General features: G+C 36.3%; 1 protein-coding gene across 3 annotated transcripts in view; it reads right to left on the bottom strand.

Moving 5' to 3' along the window:
• LOC125649795 (uncharacterized) overlaps positions 1-18,569 on the bottom strand; it is a 29,422-nt gene that overhangs the window by 2,399 nt on the left and 8,454 nt on the right. For all 3 annotated transcript variants that reach the window (XR_008803043.1, XM_056165324.1, XM_056165325.1), the window contains 12 exons: positions 17,560-17,587; positions 17,236-17,462; positions 16,693-16,973; positions 13,923-14,067; positions 11,592-12,721; positions 11,442-11,493; positions 10,276-10,362; positions 7,207-7,409; positions 3,224-3,377; positions 2,247-2,354; positions 1,602-1,711; positions 556-661 (listed from right to left, as the gene is read on the bottom strand). Coding sequence is in view for 2 of the 3 variants with exons in the window: in XM_056165324.1 (XP_056021299.1) it covers positions 556-661; positions 1,602-1,711; positions 2,247-2,354; positions 3,224-3,377; positions 7,207-7,409; positions 10,276-10,362; positions 11,442-11,493; positions 11,592-12,721; positions 13,923-14,067; positions 16,693-16,973; positions 17,236-17,462; positions 17,560-17,587 (2,631 nt within the window). In the remaining variant the exon portion in view is untranslated. The remainder of the gene's footprint in view (positions 1-555; positions 662-1,601; positions 1,712-2,246; positions 2,355-3,223; positions 3,378-7,206; positions 7,410-10,275; positions 10,363-11,441; positions 11,494-11,591; positions 12,722-13,922; positions 14,068-16,692; positions 16,974-17,235; positions 17,463-17,559; positions 17,588-18,569) is intronic.

The raw sequence follows: 18,569 nt of genomic DNA, 5'->3' as shown, positions 1-18,569 counted from the left end.
TATACGCGAGGAATTTATTACTGTGTAAATTCGTGAGAAGCGTCACTCACGAATTAAAATTACTTGCTTTTATTTATAATATTGCTAAAATACATGTAAAGACTCTTGATCACCAGAGCACTCACAAATTTTATGTTCTCGTGTAAAACAAGGAATCTACAGTATTTTTGTACAATTTTGTTGGAGGAAATGGCTGTATTGTGGGAGTCGCAGTTCAGTACAAGGGAATTAATTTATAAATGACCATTAACATGCACTGAATTTTTTTATTCAGGTTTCCAAAGGTCCGGTTACTACTGCTGACAAATATTACACGTGTATTAAAAAGAAATGCGAGATGTCCTAATGGGGCATGCAGGACATACTCGGAATGGTTTTTAACACAAACCTTAATTTTGGGCATTTGACCTTGGTTCAGGTCATGAAACACTATCCAATCAAGAACCTTTGTTCCAAGAACTGTATGTGCATGTAATGTTTCTGTGTAATGTCCACGCAGACATGATGATTTCTACCTACATGTACCCCCAAAACTTGGAAGAAATAGCCACTCACGACTGTGCTTTCTTGAGTATTCGGCCAAACCACTAAGGTCTTGATGTGATCCAGTCCAATAACCGTCTCTGGCAACACAAACATCGTCAGTTCCAACCTCTGCAGACTACAAAAGAAACATAATTACAGGTTATTCATTCTTGTAGGGACTGATTAATGATTTCCCCCAAAATTTTGTTTTTCACTTTTAATGATCAAAACCTACTGTCTAATGTGTTTAAAAGACTTCGAATAAAAATTAAGGTTATACATTATCACAGAAGCTCATTTCAGAGAGTTTGTTATTTGATTTGTAAACAAAGATTGCGATATGTTATTGTTTATGAAATTTTCAAAAGAAATGGATATAGATCTAAGTTTATCATATCTTTCACATTTCAAGCACTCTTTGGTTTAATTTATCTAATGTGTCATCTAAAAGTTAAAATTTGTGACTATGCAAAATTAATATTTCACTGGTTTGTTTGTATACACAAAAAGTCTCAAGTTTTTGTTTACATAACACAGCTAAAATATTGCTTTTAGTCTTGCATTCAGGTCAAACTTTTGGTGGTCAACATTAAATGAGTTATATTTTCAATGTTTAACATAAAAAATGCAACACATTTTCTTCAAAAATCATGAACCAGTCCCTTTAATAAGTACAGGATGTGTGTGTGTTGAAGGGGGGGGGGGGGGGTGTAGTTAAAAAATGGTGAACCAGTCCCTTTAATAAGTGCAGGGTGTGTGTGTGTGTTGAAGGGGGGGGGGGGGGGGGGTGTCGTTGTGCACTGGTGGTTGTTTAACTGTACATTCATGGTAGCTTCTAATTTTGACAATGATTGTCTTTTTTTATTTTACTAATATAGAATTGCCAAAATAATGTACATCTATAGCATAGTAATCCTTCACAAGTAATCTTTTTTAACATTTGGTTAGCTAGTGTAGTGATGTGTTTATTTCATGCATATTCATCAGGTATATAGTGTTATAAATAGAGCTGTTGCAAAGGGGACAAGTACCCCTCTCCACCTATACTGCTTGTATACAACACGTCAATTTCCCACCTTTTGATCTGACTGAGAGCTTGGCCAAGCCCTTCATCGCTTTGTATGTTTCCACCATTTTCCAGACACAAAACTCTCAAATTCTTCAGATTGGACAACAAGGAATAAGTCTGTAAAACAGCCACCATGAACATCATTCTTTAAATTTAACTACTAGATAAAAGTATAAGTGTTTGTCTTTGAAGTACGTCTTTTGAAATTAAACAGCAATGGTTTCTTCAACTTACAGTTCTATGAAAATAACAAAAGTGTAAGGATTTTTAATAACATTGATATTGAGGTTAAATATCTTATAAAGGCAATGCAAAAATGGGAGTTAAAATCATTAACTGCTAGGAAGAAATAGACAAATTCTTACATAAACAACTGCAGGTAGCATGTTTTAATTTTGTAATATATGCAGTTTCTGGAGATAGTTTGAATTGAGGCACAGGAAAAGGAAATTTGAGCAGAACTCATGCTATCAATTCAATATACATGTTATCTCACAAAGTTAATCTTGAAGATGTTTGGTCAATATATTAAAAGCAAAAAGGAAATCCTCAAGATACTCAATCTTAATGCAGCTTGAATTTCCCCTGCCTGTACAATGTCAGTTTTTTTATCCCCTTTGGAAAATTACAGCATATAATGAAAATACTAGACCTTGGACGTCCATCGTATACAATCTCCCATCTCCAGACATTCTAGTTGTTCCATCTTCTTTAGGAAAGTGAATTCAGATTCCTCAACATTGGCAAGGGTAGTCAGAGACTGCAATACAAAGACGAGGCATTAAAGTCTCCATATGATCACTGAATGAATTTTCATCATTCACACATGATCGAAATCAACACTACATCTACATGTGTATTAAATATAATCAACTTTCAATCTAAATATGCTCCCAAGATGTGGGCACATTTGATAAATTTTACTCTGTATACTTGAAATTCGTTTTCACACAAATAAAATCTCTGCTCCTAGCTGGGTGTTTTCTAAAAGAAATTTGCAATTTGAAAAAGGGTTTAATAATACTGAATAAATATTACCAAATAATTTAGGTTAATTTCATGTATAATTTCACCCTATATTGCACTAGCTGTTGTCTATCCTGAATACATGTATTTCAACATGGACACCAAACATTTCTATTCTAATTTACATGTATGACTTTAAAAAGAACATTTTAGAAACTTTTATAAATGTTAAGGAAGATGTTTTTTAATGCAAAATTTATTGTCAATATTTAGACTTCCCAATAATCACAACGGATTAAAAAAAAAAAAATGACTAAGTTTGTTTAATCAGACTAGTTTACTTCACTTTTATATAACATGGAGAGATATATATAAGCATATATTTGGAACACCTAGGAAGTGCAATTAAAAAAAGGAAAAGAAAAGAACTTATATTCAATGCCACCTGGTTCGGTGATAACAGTAGACCTTAATTTTGCTCTCAAATTTTGTAAATCCCATTTATGTAAATAATAAAATACACTTTCATGTACACACAAGATTTTCGTACAACTTTCATACTTGCAAATGGACAAGCTTAATAACGCATTTCACAAGAAATCACATTTTTCACATCATGCAGAATTTCTTTTTACAGTCAACTGTTTACTGTAAACAACCCACCAGCTTTTTAAGTTGCTTAAGAGATGACAGTTCATCTAGTCCTCCACTCAGGGTAAATGATGGCAGCGCTAGTCCAGCAACTCCTCGAAGCTTTAATTCTTTCAGATTCTGCACTGAGCTAAATTTTCCAATATTCAGTTTAGTTACATGATCCCTGTGAAATAAAACACATGCTCATTAGAACTAGTTGTTGACTTCTGTTAAAATTACTACACAAAATTTAAAACATTCTAGGATTCCTGTGATTAGGCTTCACCATTGGTTTGTTGAATTTCATGAATAATGAATATATCACAATAGCTGATACGTCATTCAAATCTGTCATGTGCTGTTAGTAGAATGTGACATTGTACACTGTACAAGTGCATTCGAGATTGCCGTTCCCGTAGTTCTCGTGCTCCGTTCTTAGAGTCACGAACTGACAGAACATGTGGACACGAATGTGTTCTTTGACCACACTACCTACAGAGGTGGTGTGAGTTTTGTACCTCGAACACCTTCTCAGGTTGCGTACTTGACGTTCGGGATTGACAGGAATTTGTACTGGTGCGAAGAATGGCGACCTCGAATGCACTCTACTAGTCTACCTTAAGTAAACACAAAAAAAAAAAAAACATTCTGCAAGTATTGCATAGTCGTACATATCCACTGCCAGCCCTGTTTAAGTTATTAAACTGAATTCATTTCATAATCTATTCTATTGATCCTAATAGGCTTTCGTATACAGACGCTACCATATTCCTGAATGTGCAGTCAGGTTCAGCAGGTAAATATTTCATAATCTATTCTATTCAGTAAACACAATACCCCCCCCCCCCCCCAACAAAAACAAAAGAACCACACAAAACTAGACACAGTACACGAATTAGAGAAGTTCAGTCTACCATGGGACTGTCTAGAATTAAAGAAGTTCAGTCAACCATGGGACTGTCTAGAATTACAGAAGTTCAGTCAACCATGGGACTGTCTAGAATTAGAGAAGTTCAGTCAACCATGGGACTATGTCTTACAATTTTTGTTTGAATAAATCAACTGTGAGAGTGAAACTTAACTTATATCTACTCACTAGACAACCATATATCAAATTTCAGTTTTCTAAGTTTAAAAAAAAAACCCAGAGAGTAGAAAATTCCAGAAAACTACAATTGACACAAAGTACTGAAAATCTTAAAACCCTATTGTGGCCCTTTCATAGTCTCACTAGTTATGGTATGGATAAGAATTGTCATTATGAAGCTTTCATGCAACGTTTGGCTTTCCTGACAATGTGTTTCTTAAGAAAACACCCCAATTCACTTTTTTAAAATTTCTATCTCACTTCACATGAACAAACCGGTCACAGTAGATCAGAGCTTTCTCTTCATGAATTTGAGCCTTGCTTGTATTTACAGTAAGCTGCTTCAAACCTAAGACTCTTAACATAGGTGGAGATTGCTTTTTCACTAGATGCTCAATATTTAGACATCAGAGTCGTGGGTCTTTCAGATGAGAGGTCTCATGTTACAGCAGGCATTAGCACAATAAAGAAACTTCAACACTACAGCCCTGAGCACTGTACATAGGTCTAAATTCTTAATTTATGGCACTTAACTTAAAATTTGGTGATGTCTTCAAATGAGTGACAAATTCTTTACAGGATGTAGATCGTAAAACAAATAAACACATTATTTGAAGAGACATTAATCTCCTTTACCCAAAGATATTTTGTGCCATATTGGCCCAGTGTTTCTAGATAAGAAGATGAAAATGCTAGAAATTCATGCTAGACAGACAGATGTAGTTAAAAGCAGATTGGATGGAATGACAAAAAAAAAAACCCCACTCAACCCAACCTTCCCACCCTCCTAAAAAATATCCCCAATATTTGCCTATTTTAGAGATCACTTAAAATTGGAGAAGATGGCATGTACATGTCAAATCATCTGAATACTGTAGATTCCTAAATACACGCAAGGAATTCATTAGTTCATAATTTAACGGGAAGCACCACTCTGGAAATAAAATTCCTTTTATCTTTAAACTGCTGAAATACATGTAAAAACTCATGAACAACACTTACGGACCACTCATGATCTTGCGATTTGATGTCTACGAGTCATTTTGCAATATTAAATGGTCACATAAAATACGGAATCTACAGTATGTACATTAAAATGTAGGTTATGTAAATTAACTATATAGAAATCTATAAAAAACAAGAGGCCCAAGGGCCTAGAATCGCTCTTCTGATAAATTGTACAACCCCACCATTTCTATTCTTAGCCTCTTAGTATTCTAAATCTTTAGTTAAATCCTAAGAATTCAAAAAAAGTAGGTCAATGTGATCTACTTTTTGGTTTACACATTTTGAGAACCCAAGAAATATCAACTGACAAAGTTTGATGATTTTAAGCCAATTAGTATCTGAATATTGAAATATAGCTGTCAAATTCCAATCGTAGGTCATGGTGACCTACTTTTTGGTCAGCGAACTCCGAACATGCAAGACGCATCAACTGACAAAGTTTGATGACTGTAGGTCAAATAGTATCTGAAATATATAAATATAGCCGTCCAATTCCAAAAGTAGGTCAAGTTGACCTACTTTTTGGTCGAAACCCTTCGAACATGCAAGACCCAACAACTGACAAAGTTTGATGACTGTAGGTCAAATAGTATCTGAAATATATAAATATAGCCGTCCAATTCCAAAAGTAGCTCAAGGTGACCTACTTTTTGGTCGACACACTCCATAGACTCAAGATGCATCAACTGTCAAAGTTTGATGATTGTAGGTCAATTAGTGACTGAAATATATAAATATAACTGTCAAATGCCAAAAGTAGGTCACAGTGACCTACTTTTTGGTCGATACACCCCGAAGACTCAAGATGCATCAACTGACAAAGTTTGATGATTGTAGGTCAAATAGTGTCTGAAATATAGTAATTTAGCTGTCAAATACCAAAAGTAGGTCACGGTGACCTACTTTTTGGTCGACACAAACCGAAGACTGAAGACGCATCAACTGACAAAGTTTGATGATCCTAGGTTTTACAGTGTCCAAAATATGCATCTAAAATTGAAAATGTGAAATTTGAATATCTGCAAAATTCAAAAAGTAGGTCACTGTGACCTACTTTTTTTTTTTTTATAAATATGTTTCAAGGCCTCAAAATGCATCAACTTACAAGATTTGATGATTCTAAACCTCTCGGTATTTGAAATAACAACTTAAAAAATATCTATAAATGATAAACCATAAAATTCAGAAAGTAGGTCACGGTGACCTATTTTTCAGTTGACGCATTTCAAGGTCCCATGATCCACCAACTGACAAGTTTTGATGATCATAGGCTTCAAAGTGTCCAAGATATGCATCAAAATTAATTTTAAAATAAATACCTGCAAAATTCAAAAAGTAGGTCACCGTGACCTACTTTTGAGACAACTTGACACAAGGTCCTAAGATGCATCAACTGTCAAAATTTGATGATCCTAGTCCTTATAATGACTAAAATATCAAAGATTTAAGGAAATATAAATTTAGGTCAACTTTGAAGTGACCTTGAGACCACGACCTTTGCCCCAGGGTAATGCCTTGAACAATTTTTAATCTACAACATATCCTCATCCTTATGTGTAAGTTTGGTGATAATCTGCCCAGTGGTTCTTGAGAAGAAGATTTTTTAGCAACCACTACTTTTGTTTGTATTTTCCTGATTATCTCCCCTTGTTAAAGGGTCACATCCCTCTATTTAGTATGTATGAAAGCCCTTGAGCCAATGATACCCTGTAACAAATTTGAAAAAAATTGGCCATGGGGTTCTTGAGTTATAGCCCTTTTTCTAAAAAGTTTACGCACAACGCACAAATGGCCATAGCATTAGCTCTTTGAGCCTTTGGCTCAGAAGAGCTAAAAAATAGGTATGTTAATTAGGTTTGTAGTTTTTGCGAACATGTCTGTTTCCCTATAGCACCTTTCAATATATATGTATGTTTACCATTTCTGTTCATCATCATGATCACTGATCCACTCCGCCGTGATCACCTCAAGATGAGGCATCTTCTCACAAACATGTTGCAGAACAGAGCCGGGAACCAGGCCAAAGTGGATATCCTGAATGCAGGTTAACCTGGGTACCATCGACAAAAACTGGTGCCAAGTGTGATTGCGATTCTCAAAGTGCTCCATACCTCGTAAATTCTGCAATCACAAGCTCCACCATTAAATTTACATATAATGCAACTTTCCCTGCTGTACTTAAACATACATGATGATATTAAAGAATAATGTAAAGGCTATTCCAGTAAAAAAAAATATGGGGGGGAGGGAAGGCACTTTATTTTTAAGACAACCACCAATAAAATTAAATTTTCCTCTGCTACCACCACCCACACAAATAGATTCTCCCCTGCCACCACCACCCATACAAATAGAATTAAGAATTCAATATTGAAATCACCTGTATATTAAGATTTTCCTTTAAAGGTAGAATTCAGTTTCAACAAGAGGTACTGTGAGCAATGCTCACTAAGAATACCCCCCGCTTACCCAAATCTCCCAAAGGGTGTTGGTAATAGGTATAAACTACCTCTTTTCTGAGTGTTAAAAAAACAAATGGCATGACAAACCGAACCATATTGCTACTTCGATGTCCAGTGCGCGTGACCTTTGACCTTTTGACCCCAAAATCAATAGGGAACATCTTCATCCCATGGGTAGTCCATATGTAAGATATGGTGACTGTAGGTGGCAAGGATAGCACTTTAGAGCCCGGAAACCATATTGCTACTTCGATGTTCAGTGTGCTTGACCTTTGACCTTTTGACCTCAAAATCGATAGGGAACATCTTCATCCCATGGGTAGTCCATATGTAAGATATGGTGACTGTAGGTGGAAAGGATAACGCTTTAGAGCCCGGAAACCATATTGCTACTTCGATGTCCAGTGCACGTGACCTTTGACCTTTTGACCCCAAAATCGATAGGGAACATCTTCATCCCATGGGTAGTCCATATGTATGATATGGTGACTGTAGGTGGAAAGGATAACGCTTTAAAGCCCGGAAACTATATTGCTACTTCGATGTTCAGTGCGCTTCACCTTTGACCTTTTGACCCCAAAATCGATAGGGAACATCTTCATCCCATGGGTAGTCCATATGTATGATATGGTGACTGTAGGTGGAAAGGATAACGCTTTAAAGCCCGGAAACTATATTGCTACTTCGATGTTCAGTGCGCTTCACCTTTGACCTTTTGACCCCAAAATCGATAGGGAACATCTTCATCCCATGGGTAGTCCATATGTATGATATGGTGACTGTAGGTGGAAAGGATAACGCTTTAAAGCCCGGAAACTATATTGCTACTTCGATGTTCAGTGCGCTTCACCTTTGACCTTTTGACCCCAAAATCGATAGGGAACATCTTCATCCCATGGGTAGTCCATATATATGATATGGTGACGGTAGGTGGAAAGGATAATGTTTTAGAGTCCGGAAACCATTGCGTCTACAGACGGATGGACGGACGGACGGACAGACAGACGGACAACCCGATTCCAGTATACCCCCCACAACTTGTTGCGGGGGGTATAACAAGTTCATATTGGTCTTAATCCTATGTGCATGCAACTATTTTTTTTAGATAAGCCAGAATTTGTGGTGATTTATATGAACAAATTACCCAAATTAATTTTGACTACATTAATGTGAATAAATATATAAACGTTGATATTGTAGTTTGTGATCCATTCTCTAGCCAAACTCAAGCTGTTATGTCATCCTAAGCATGTTGATTTTAATAGCGAACCGCTCATACCAAAATTATTACACTACCGTAGTGGCCTAATGTTTAGCATTTGGTCTTCTAGCAGTGTTGTAGGTTCGAACCTTGTCCTCCTCGACATGGGCCTGTGTGTTAAAACAGGTTGCACATGTTGGTGTTTCAGACACGTGTGGCACATCACAACGTTCTGAGAAAATTCGGGCACATTTTTAATTTTTTTTTTTACATGAATGCGGATATTATCATTAGCTTGAAAGACCTGAGAATAATTGCCTAAGCCATTGGCTGATAAAAATGTGGAAACACGTTTCGGTGGGCTTATGGCTGCAACTTCTTTCTTAACTCGTACAAAATTTTCTTCTCGTTCCCTTCTGAGTTCGCTAAAAATATCCCTTAATAGATCATATCTGGATATGGCGTTACTTCTAATCATGTCACTCCAACAGAAAACATTTCGTTTTCATTTTTTCTTGTTGTCATTTCCACCCAAACTGAAACATTTACTTTGAATAGAGTTATCTGCCCATTTATCAATCTTTTTTCATACATAATGTAGGATGGCTCTGTTTTTCTTCTTCCTCTTCTTTTATAATAAAAGAAATTTTGCAACATATGATACAGACTCTGTAATGTCTTAACTTTTATCATAATTCACTAGTCCCCATATGTTTTTTTTAAGGATGTATGCTACACCAGAGAAATTTGAAGTAGATCGAAAGTGGAGGATATGTACAACAATATTTTGAAGTTGAAAATTTTCAAATTTACTTTATTTTGTCAAAAAATACATTTTTAGTAGAAGGTAATCTGAAAAAAATTTAAAACCCCTGCTGGACTCAAACCTGCGAACTACAGTTCAACAGTCAGTATTCTAACTTACTGAGCTACTCGGTTAGGTATTTAAATGGAAAAGGAAAAGTCAAATATTGCTGATATCGATTTTTTCATCCATGTTTTTAAAGGAAGTCAGCCATTATGACGATGTGGAGTACTACCTTAATCAAGAAGACAACCACCCATACAAATACATTTTTCCTACTCACCACTACCCATACAAATACATTTTCCCAAATCCAAAAAAAATATCAACTGCCTTCCCTCCCCCCATACGTTTTTTGCTGGAATAGCTCTAAACATTTTGTATTTGCTTGTCCGAGTTTTTTTTAGTTAAAAGTCATATTACATGTAGCTTAGATTTGCTATCATAAAAACATTGTCTTTAAACTGATCTTTCATTGGAGATTACTGTGACTAGAAGGTACAGCTAGAGTATATTTACCAGAGAATGAACTGCTCTGTAGAGAAGAAACTTGACAGCCTTTGTCCAATCCACCACCTTCACATTTCTAAGTTTGACTTCATGCCACTATTTAGATAAAAAACATTATATGTTATATTAACTGCTTTTGAAGTACAAAATAATTGTATATAATTAGATTCATTCAATGATGATATCAGTGTTCAATTGACCACTTGTTGCCTCATTTAACAAAGGCAAATAGGACATTTAAGGTCACATATCACACCGTGGTGTCACTAAATCATTTAAGGTCACAGATCACACCGTGGTGTCACTAAATCATTTAAGGTCACAGATCACACCGTGGTGTCACTAAATCATTTAAGGTCACAGATCACACCGTGGTGTCACTAAATCATTTAAGGTCACAGATCACACCGTGGTGTCACTAAATCATTTAAGGTCACAGATCACACCGTGGTGTTACTAAATCATTTAAAGGGACTGGTTCACGATTTTTGAACAAATTAGTTTTTATTTTTGATGTTTAATATTAAAAGTATAATTCATTTAATGTTGACAACCAAAATTTTAACCTTCTGAATGCCAGAATAAAAGCTATATTTTAGCCTTAAATATGCGTTATGTAAACAAAGACTCGATTCTTTTTATGTATACAAACAAATAAGTGACATATCAATGTTGTAATATAAAGCATCTTAATTTTGCATAGTCGCACATTTTAACTTTTAGATGAAACATTTTATCCGAAGAATGCTTGAAATGTGAAAGTTATAATCAACTTAGATCGATATCCATTTCTTTTGAAAATTTCGTAAACAATAACATACTGCAATCTTTGTTTACAAAACAAATAACGAACTCTATAAAATGAGCTTCCGTGATAATGTACAACCTTAACTTTTATGTGAAATCTTTTAAACATATTAGACAGTAGATTTTGATCATTAAAAGTGAAAATTAAAATTTTGGAGAAAATCGTGAATCAGTCCCTTTAAGGTCACAGATCACACCTTGGCATTACTAAATCATTCAAGGTCACAGATGCACTGTATTAATACTACATCGATTCCGTCCTCTTTCATTCAAGGTCACAGATGCACTGTATTAATACTACATCGATTCCATCCTCTTTCAAGGAAATAATAAGGAGTTCAGAGTAGTGAATGTTGTTACTGACTTACAAGCATTGGATTTCGTGCCAAGGCCCTCCATGTCCGACAAACCAAACTCACTCTACATAAAAAAAAAAGAAGAGAAAGTAATAAGTAAGAAAATTGATCTGTATGGTATCTTCATGAACTGATTTCTTACATTTCCTGTACTTAGCTTACCGTGCCAGATCATGCATATTGAGATACTGAAATATACACAGCATACAGTCGAACCCTCCATACAACATTTTGATGTGACAGCTCCCTGGGTTGATTCCAGACTTTGAATGTCTCGCTGAACGACTGCTCTTGGAATCTGGAGTCTCATTCTGTTCCTTCAGGCTGGCGCTACCATCACCAATATTTACACTGATCTTGGTTTTCGGGGATGAAGACTTGTCATTTGTCACTGTAACACATAGTTTTGCTGTCTCCCCAAGTTGAACAGGAAATGTTTTGGGGGGCAAGAACACTTTCAGACCATCTGCCGTTACTAACAGGCAGGACGGGGGCACGGTTATTTGCATATTGTTAATCTTCAGTGCCAATGGCTGCTTGAGATTCAGTCTTTTTGCCACTGCACTAGGTAATGTTAGTAACTGGCCATTTTTCGTTGTCTGAGTGATTTCAATGCCATTGGTGTCTGGGCTGGATTTAGGCGTGGGAGCAGCAGTGAGTTTAGGAGGGGGCTGTGAAACTGCTGATGCATTTGGATAGGAATAATTTAATGTTGTACATGAGAAAGCTGCCCTAGGCTGGGGGACTGCATTTGAAGGTGCACGAAGATGACCTAGTAGACTTGGTGCGTGTAATGGATTAAAGATTGGCAAATTTGGAATTGCTGTGAATGCTGGGGAGTTAGGGGACACCAATCTATTACTGGCCGTCATACTTATTTGTGGACTATGTCCATTGAAGGCTAAGCTTGCCTGGGACCCACTGAAAGTGTTCAGTAACACTGGCATGGCAGAAGATGACACACCAACACTTCTCTTATCCAGAACAGACTTCAGGGATCCTAAAGTTGTCGGACTTACGTCGTTCTTTCCCTTGTCCTGGGTGTATTCCTCTAAATCCATGGGTTCCTGCTTCACGGCGACGGTGGATGTGGTCACCACACTGGTGGAGGCAGTGATTGGTGGAGCTACTACTGAAGGAACACTGACAGAATTGACCACTCGAGCCGTTGGTGGAGTGACCACTGTCGCCGAGATGGACTTCCCGTTAGTGTTCAACATTGAGAATGGGTACAGCTTCATCATTTTTTGTGGCTTCTGTTGCTTTACAGAGGACGATCCGGTCACACATCTCTGTGGAAATCAATGTATGATCACATATTCAAAGTAATGGCAAAGAGAATATAAAATAAAGTAACCAATTCAACACTCAGTCATCTTTCTGACTGAATACTCGATCAGAACATTATCATCTTGATCAGTTCTAAATCTCTCTCAACACTGCATCATTGTGATCCATTATGTGAATATATATTCATAACCGATGCATTCCTCAATGAAAACTGATAATCCTAGGATTTGAATTGAGATTCTTCATATCTATGTCATAGATATTGGTTAACATACAATGCAACTTCTGTTGCAGTCTTCTGTTAAAGTCAGTAATTGGCCCACTAAATCTATTAACATGTTCAAATTCTACACTTTTGGACTTCTCTTTCTCTCTCTCTTTCTCTGCTAGTATGAAATTAACCATTGGCATTCACTTCAAATGTTACTTCCTTTAAGGATGATAGGTTTACTGTTCTGCTTGTGTATGTGTTTGTACATGTATGTATATGTATTTAGAATTGTGTGAACATGTATTTACAAAGATTTTCTAAAATGATAAAGAATTGATAAGAGTTTAGGAGTGATTTGTGCACAAGAACAGTTGCAGATTTAGTGGAACTTAAACTGTTATCTAGTCAGCTAGTTCAATGCAGTGTTTAGAGGCAACCTTGCAGACATATGGAGGCGAACATGACATTCCATTTATTCTACAATGTTGGATCTCAGCCTATCAGAAAGCTTTGTATTATTCAATCATATACATGTAACAACACTAAATACTTTTCCTATAATTACAGTGTTATTTATTATGGTTGTTTTGATTGGACAAAAACAAAGCTGAACAAAATTCAAACATAAAAAATCTGAAAATGTGATGTATTCATACACGCCTGAAAACAAATAATGCAATTTTCGGAGACTCAGCAAGGAAAATACTCAAAATTTTAATCTTTTTAAAATAGGAAACAAATTGGAATTATATGAATCAAACATATTTTTAAAAAAATTTATCAATGCAAAAAATCTACACATTTTACTCGCAAACTTAACATAAAAGTGCTTTGCACTGTTATTAAGTTTGTGAGTAAAGTGTCTAGAGTTTACACATTGATCAATTCTTCAAAAAGAATGTTTAATTCTGAAATAAATTTTCATTCAAAGAATGATAATTTCCTCTGTATGCAGTAAGAACATGTTTGTCAAATAGTAAGTGAATACTGACCAGACAAACAAAATCCTCGATGTCTTGGTCGGTGTTGACACACTCTGGATGGAACAGACACAAACAGACAATGCACTGCAATGAAGGGGGTACCATGTTCCTCCCAGGACAGTGTAAGTTACACAGCTCTTCTAAAATCTCAGGGCTACAACAATACCATTAATGTAAGTAAAGTCTCAGGGCTACAATAATATCATTAATGCAAGTAAAATCTCAGGGCTACAATATCATTAATGCAAGTAAAAGCTCAAATGTACCAACTCGTATGCATTTTACATGTATAAATCTTTTGTTTATTTGCATGTTATATCATATATACATTCCATTCACTGAAAGATCTCACCAGATATTGATGATTGATTGATTTATATTGTTTAACGTCCCTCTCCAGAATTTTTCACTCAAATGGAGACGTCACCATTGCCGGTGAAGGGCTACAAAATTGAGGCCTATGCTCGGCGCTTTCATCCTTTGAGCAGGGAGGGATCTTTATCGTGCCACACCTGTGACACAGGGCCTCAGTTTTTGTGGTCTCATCCGAAGGATCACCCCATTTAGTTGCCGCTGAAGACAAGCTAGGGGTACTGAGGACCTGTTCTAACACAGACATGAAGACTAGGGGTACTGAGGACCTGTTCTAACACAGACATGAAGACTAGGGGTACTGAGGACCTGTTCTAACACAGACATGAAGACTAGGGGTACTGAGGACCTACTCTAACACAGACATGAAGACTAGGGGTACTGAGGACCTGTTCTAACACAGACATGAAGACTAGGGGTACTGAGGACCTGTTCTAACACAGACATGAAGACTAGGGGTACTGAGGACCTGTTCTAACACAGACATGAAGACTAGGGGTACTGAGGACCTGTTCTAACACAGACATGAAGATTAGGGGTACTGAGGACCTGTTCTAACACAGACATGAAGACTAGGGGTACTGAGGACCTACTCTAACACAGACCTGAAGACTAGGGGTACTGAGGACCTGTTCTAACACAGACATGAAGACTAGGGGTACTGAGGACCTGTTCTAACACAGACACGGGACAGCTATAGGTGAAGCACCACACAATGTTACTTACATGTGTGTATGGCGTTAATGTTACTTACATGTGTGTATGGCGTTAATGTTACTTACATGTGTGTATGGCGTTAATGTTACTTACATGTGTGTATGGCGTTAATGTTACTTACATGTGTGTATGGCGTTAATGTTACTTACATGTGTGTATGGCGTTAATGTTACTTACATGTGTGTATGGCGTTAATGTTACTTACATGTGTGTATGGCGTTAATGTTACTTACATGTGTGTATGGCGTTAATGTTACTTACATGTGTGTATGGCGTTAATGTTACTTACATGTGTGTATGGCGTTAATGTTACTTACATGTGTGTATGGCGTTAATGTTACTTACATGTGTGTATGGCGTTAATGTTACTTACATGTGTGTATGGCGTTAATGTTACTTACATGTGTGTATGGCGTTAATGTTACTTACATGTGTGTATGGCGTTAATGTTACTTACATGTGTGTATGGCGTTAATTTTACTTACATGTGTGTATGGCGTTAATTTTACTTACATGTGTGTATGGCGTTAATTTTACTTACATGTGTGTATGGCGTTAATTTTACTTACGTGTGTGTATGGCGTTCAAGACTGGAGCAGTGAGACTTCATCATGTCAATACCTTCTGTGACATAGAACCTCTGTTTTTAATGTGATATATATTTCACACATTCAGAAGATTAAGTTTTAAAAGGGTGCAAGGGTGTTGCATCCCCAAAATTCTGCTCAACTGGGCACGATTCCGCTGTCATCGTTGTTTTTTTTTTTACTTGTAGTCGTACGTGTAGATACTGGAAATTTATGTTGATTTTGATGATTATTTGAATTTTTTACACACTAAGTGTTTCAAAATTGCGAATTTATAACAAGCCAGGTTTTGTTTGTTTTTTAAACAGTTTATTTATGTTTTGTTAACAAAATATCAATTCAAATAAATATGTTCCAATTACTTATGACTATCAATTATCATTCATAGTGTAAAAATATCTAACAGATGAAGTGCGGTTGATTTTTTTAAAGCGGTCGTTATGACAATAACTTGAGATGTTGAATGAGCCATGAACTTAGAGCTTGATGCAAAATAACCCCCTCGTGTATCCTATCGTATCGTGCGTGTATCCTATCGTATCGTGCGTGTATCGTGTTCTATCGTGCGTGTATCGTGTTCTATCATGCGTGTATCCTATCCTATCGTGCATGTATCCTATCCTATCGTGCGTGTATCGTGTTCTATCGTGCGTGTATCGTGTTCTATCGTGCGTGTATCGTGTTCTATCGTGCGTGTATCGTGTTCTATCGTTTATCAAGAATAACGTTGTGGGTACTGTAAACACCTTAGGCTTAACATGCTCGCTGGGATTGAAAATATTTGGTTGTGAAACAGGCACCCTAATCACTGGGCCACTGTGATAGTTGTGAAGAAATAGAGGATGTTTGCTACAGGTACCTGTACAGACTATCATCCACTCACTTTCATTTGAAAAGGACTACTACAATTAGTTTTTTAAATAGTTCAAATTGACTGACCCCCAAGTCTGTGATAAAGACAGTCTGAAACATGGTCTATAATAAAGCAAATAAACCAGTCTGGTGAGCTTGCAAACCATTCTGGTGAACTGATGAACCAGTCCAGTGAACTAATGAACCATTCCAGTGAGCTGATGAACCAGTCTGGTGTGGTGATTGCCTACCTCACAACAGGTTTAGCTGCCTTGAATGGCTTGGGTACACCCTGTGTTGTGCTTTTCCTTGCTGTGGGCTTTGATCGTTTGGGGGATGGTGCATCTGGAGAGGAAGACTCAGGTGATTCCACTTTAGGTATCCCAGCATTATCATTAGATAATTTGATGATTTTTATGGACTTGGTAGTACTGGGGGGCCTACCCCTTTTCCGTGCTATTCCAGTCCGTGGCATAAAGTTTCGGTTAATACTGCTTGGGGGCCGTCCTCTCTTTCTTTTCACAAATCCAACCTGCTCACAGAAAAATAGTATTTAGTGATATCTTTTCAAACATGAATTTGCTTATTTTCTGTAATTCATTTACTTGACTATAAAAACTTATTCAAATACCAAATTATACTGTTTCTGTGTAAAATGATATTTTCTTTCACATATCTATATTTCCAATAACATCTGGACATTGTATCATAGCAATTTCTTTAACATATGGATGGGCTGGTCAAACTTTACACTGACTGCAGTAAAACTGAGAGCATTACATGTATCTTCTGACCTGACTAATACCGAGTTGTCCCCCTTCTGATAGCACCTTTTCCTCTCCATCTCGTTCAATAACAACTTGCGGTTTTGATTCCTTGCTCAATTTTGGTGTTTTTGGTGACCCAAAACTGCCACGACCTACTGTTCCTGAGGATCGGACAACCTCAAAAGGAGGTTCTAAGATTGGTTTGCGTATAAATGAAAAGTTTTCTATCTGCAACTCTGAATCTGTCATAACCACTAAAATTAAAAAGGTAGGTGTGAATAAACAAATTTTTACACATTATTTCTAAAATCTAATTGATGTAAATTTGCAAATATTAAATCATATACTCACAGTATTTCGTAATGTCTACCATTGATCTCTGTAAAAAATGATCAGATGATTATAAACATAATAATCTTTATTTTTAAAGTCGGACATACCAACAACAATGAACATTAGCTATCTACCAACTTGCATGGATGTTGGTGCTAGGGGTCATTTTGTGGGAGGAAACTGGAGTACCTGGAGGAAACCCACGTGTCTGGGTGGGTGACCACAATACCATCTCATATACAACCTCTCCCAATCAATCATGGGGATCAAACTCAGGTTGCAGCGAGTGTGTTGACCCAGGCTACACAATCATTTTACATTTGTGAGACATTATTATACTCATCAACATTCAATTGCACTGCTTAAAAACCTCCAAATAAAATCATGAATCTCCATCAATCATACATTTTAAAACAAAATAATTCCAATGTTATTCATTACAATTGTTTTGATTGGACAAAAATAAAGCCGAACAAGAGTTTATACATCAATAAACCCAAAATCGTGACATATTCATACACGCCTGAAAACAAACAGCATAGTGTGGGGAAACTATTCAAATTTTTGCAATTGTAAATAAAGTGAATGAATTGGAATTATAAGAATCAAACATTCTTTTTGAAGAATTTATCGATGTGTAAACTCCGAACATTTTACTCACAAACTTAACATAAAAGTGCTTTGCACTTTTATTCAGTTTGTGAGTAAAATGTCCGGAGTTTACACATCAATAAATTCTTCAAAAAGAATGTTAAATCCTATAATAGTTAAAAATCTTTATATCTAAAATTTCAAAACTTCAACAGTTCGACAGTCATTAAGTGATTATTAAATACCTCCTGGTCTTCTTGGTAAACCAGAAGAAATGTGTATACAAATGCACATGTACATCACATGTGCAAGTAATTTTGTATTCACATTAGCTATTAATTACAAAAAGTGTTACAGTGAAACCTGTCTAATCTGAAATGCTATTCAAGTTTAGACAGGATGTCAGATTAGACAGGGTGTCAGATTAGACAGATTGT

This window comes from Ostrea edulis, chromosome 5 (assembly GCF_947568905.1).
Source record: "Ostrea edulis chromosome 5, xbOstEdul1.1, whole genome shotgun sequence".
Taxonomy (NCBI): domain Eukaryota; kingdom Metazoa; phylum Mollusca; class Bivalvia; order Ostreida; family Ostreidae; genus Ostrea; species Ostrea edulis.
Note: the sequence above shows the minus strand (reverse complement) of the source record. Positions and strands in the feature narration are given on the sequence as shown.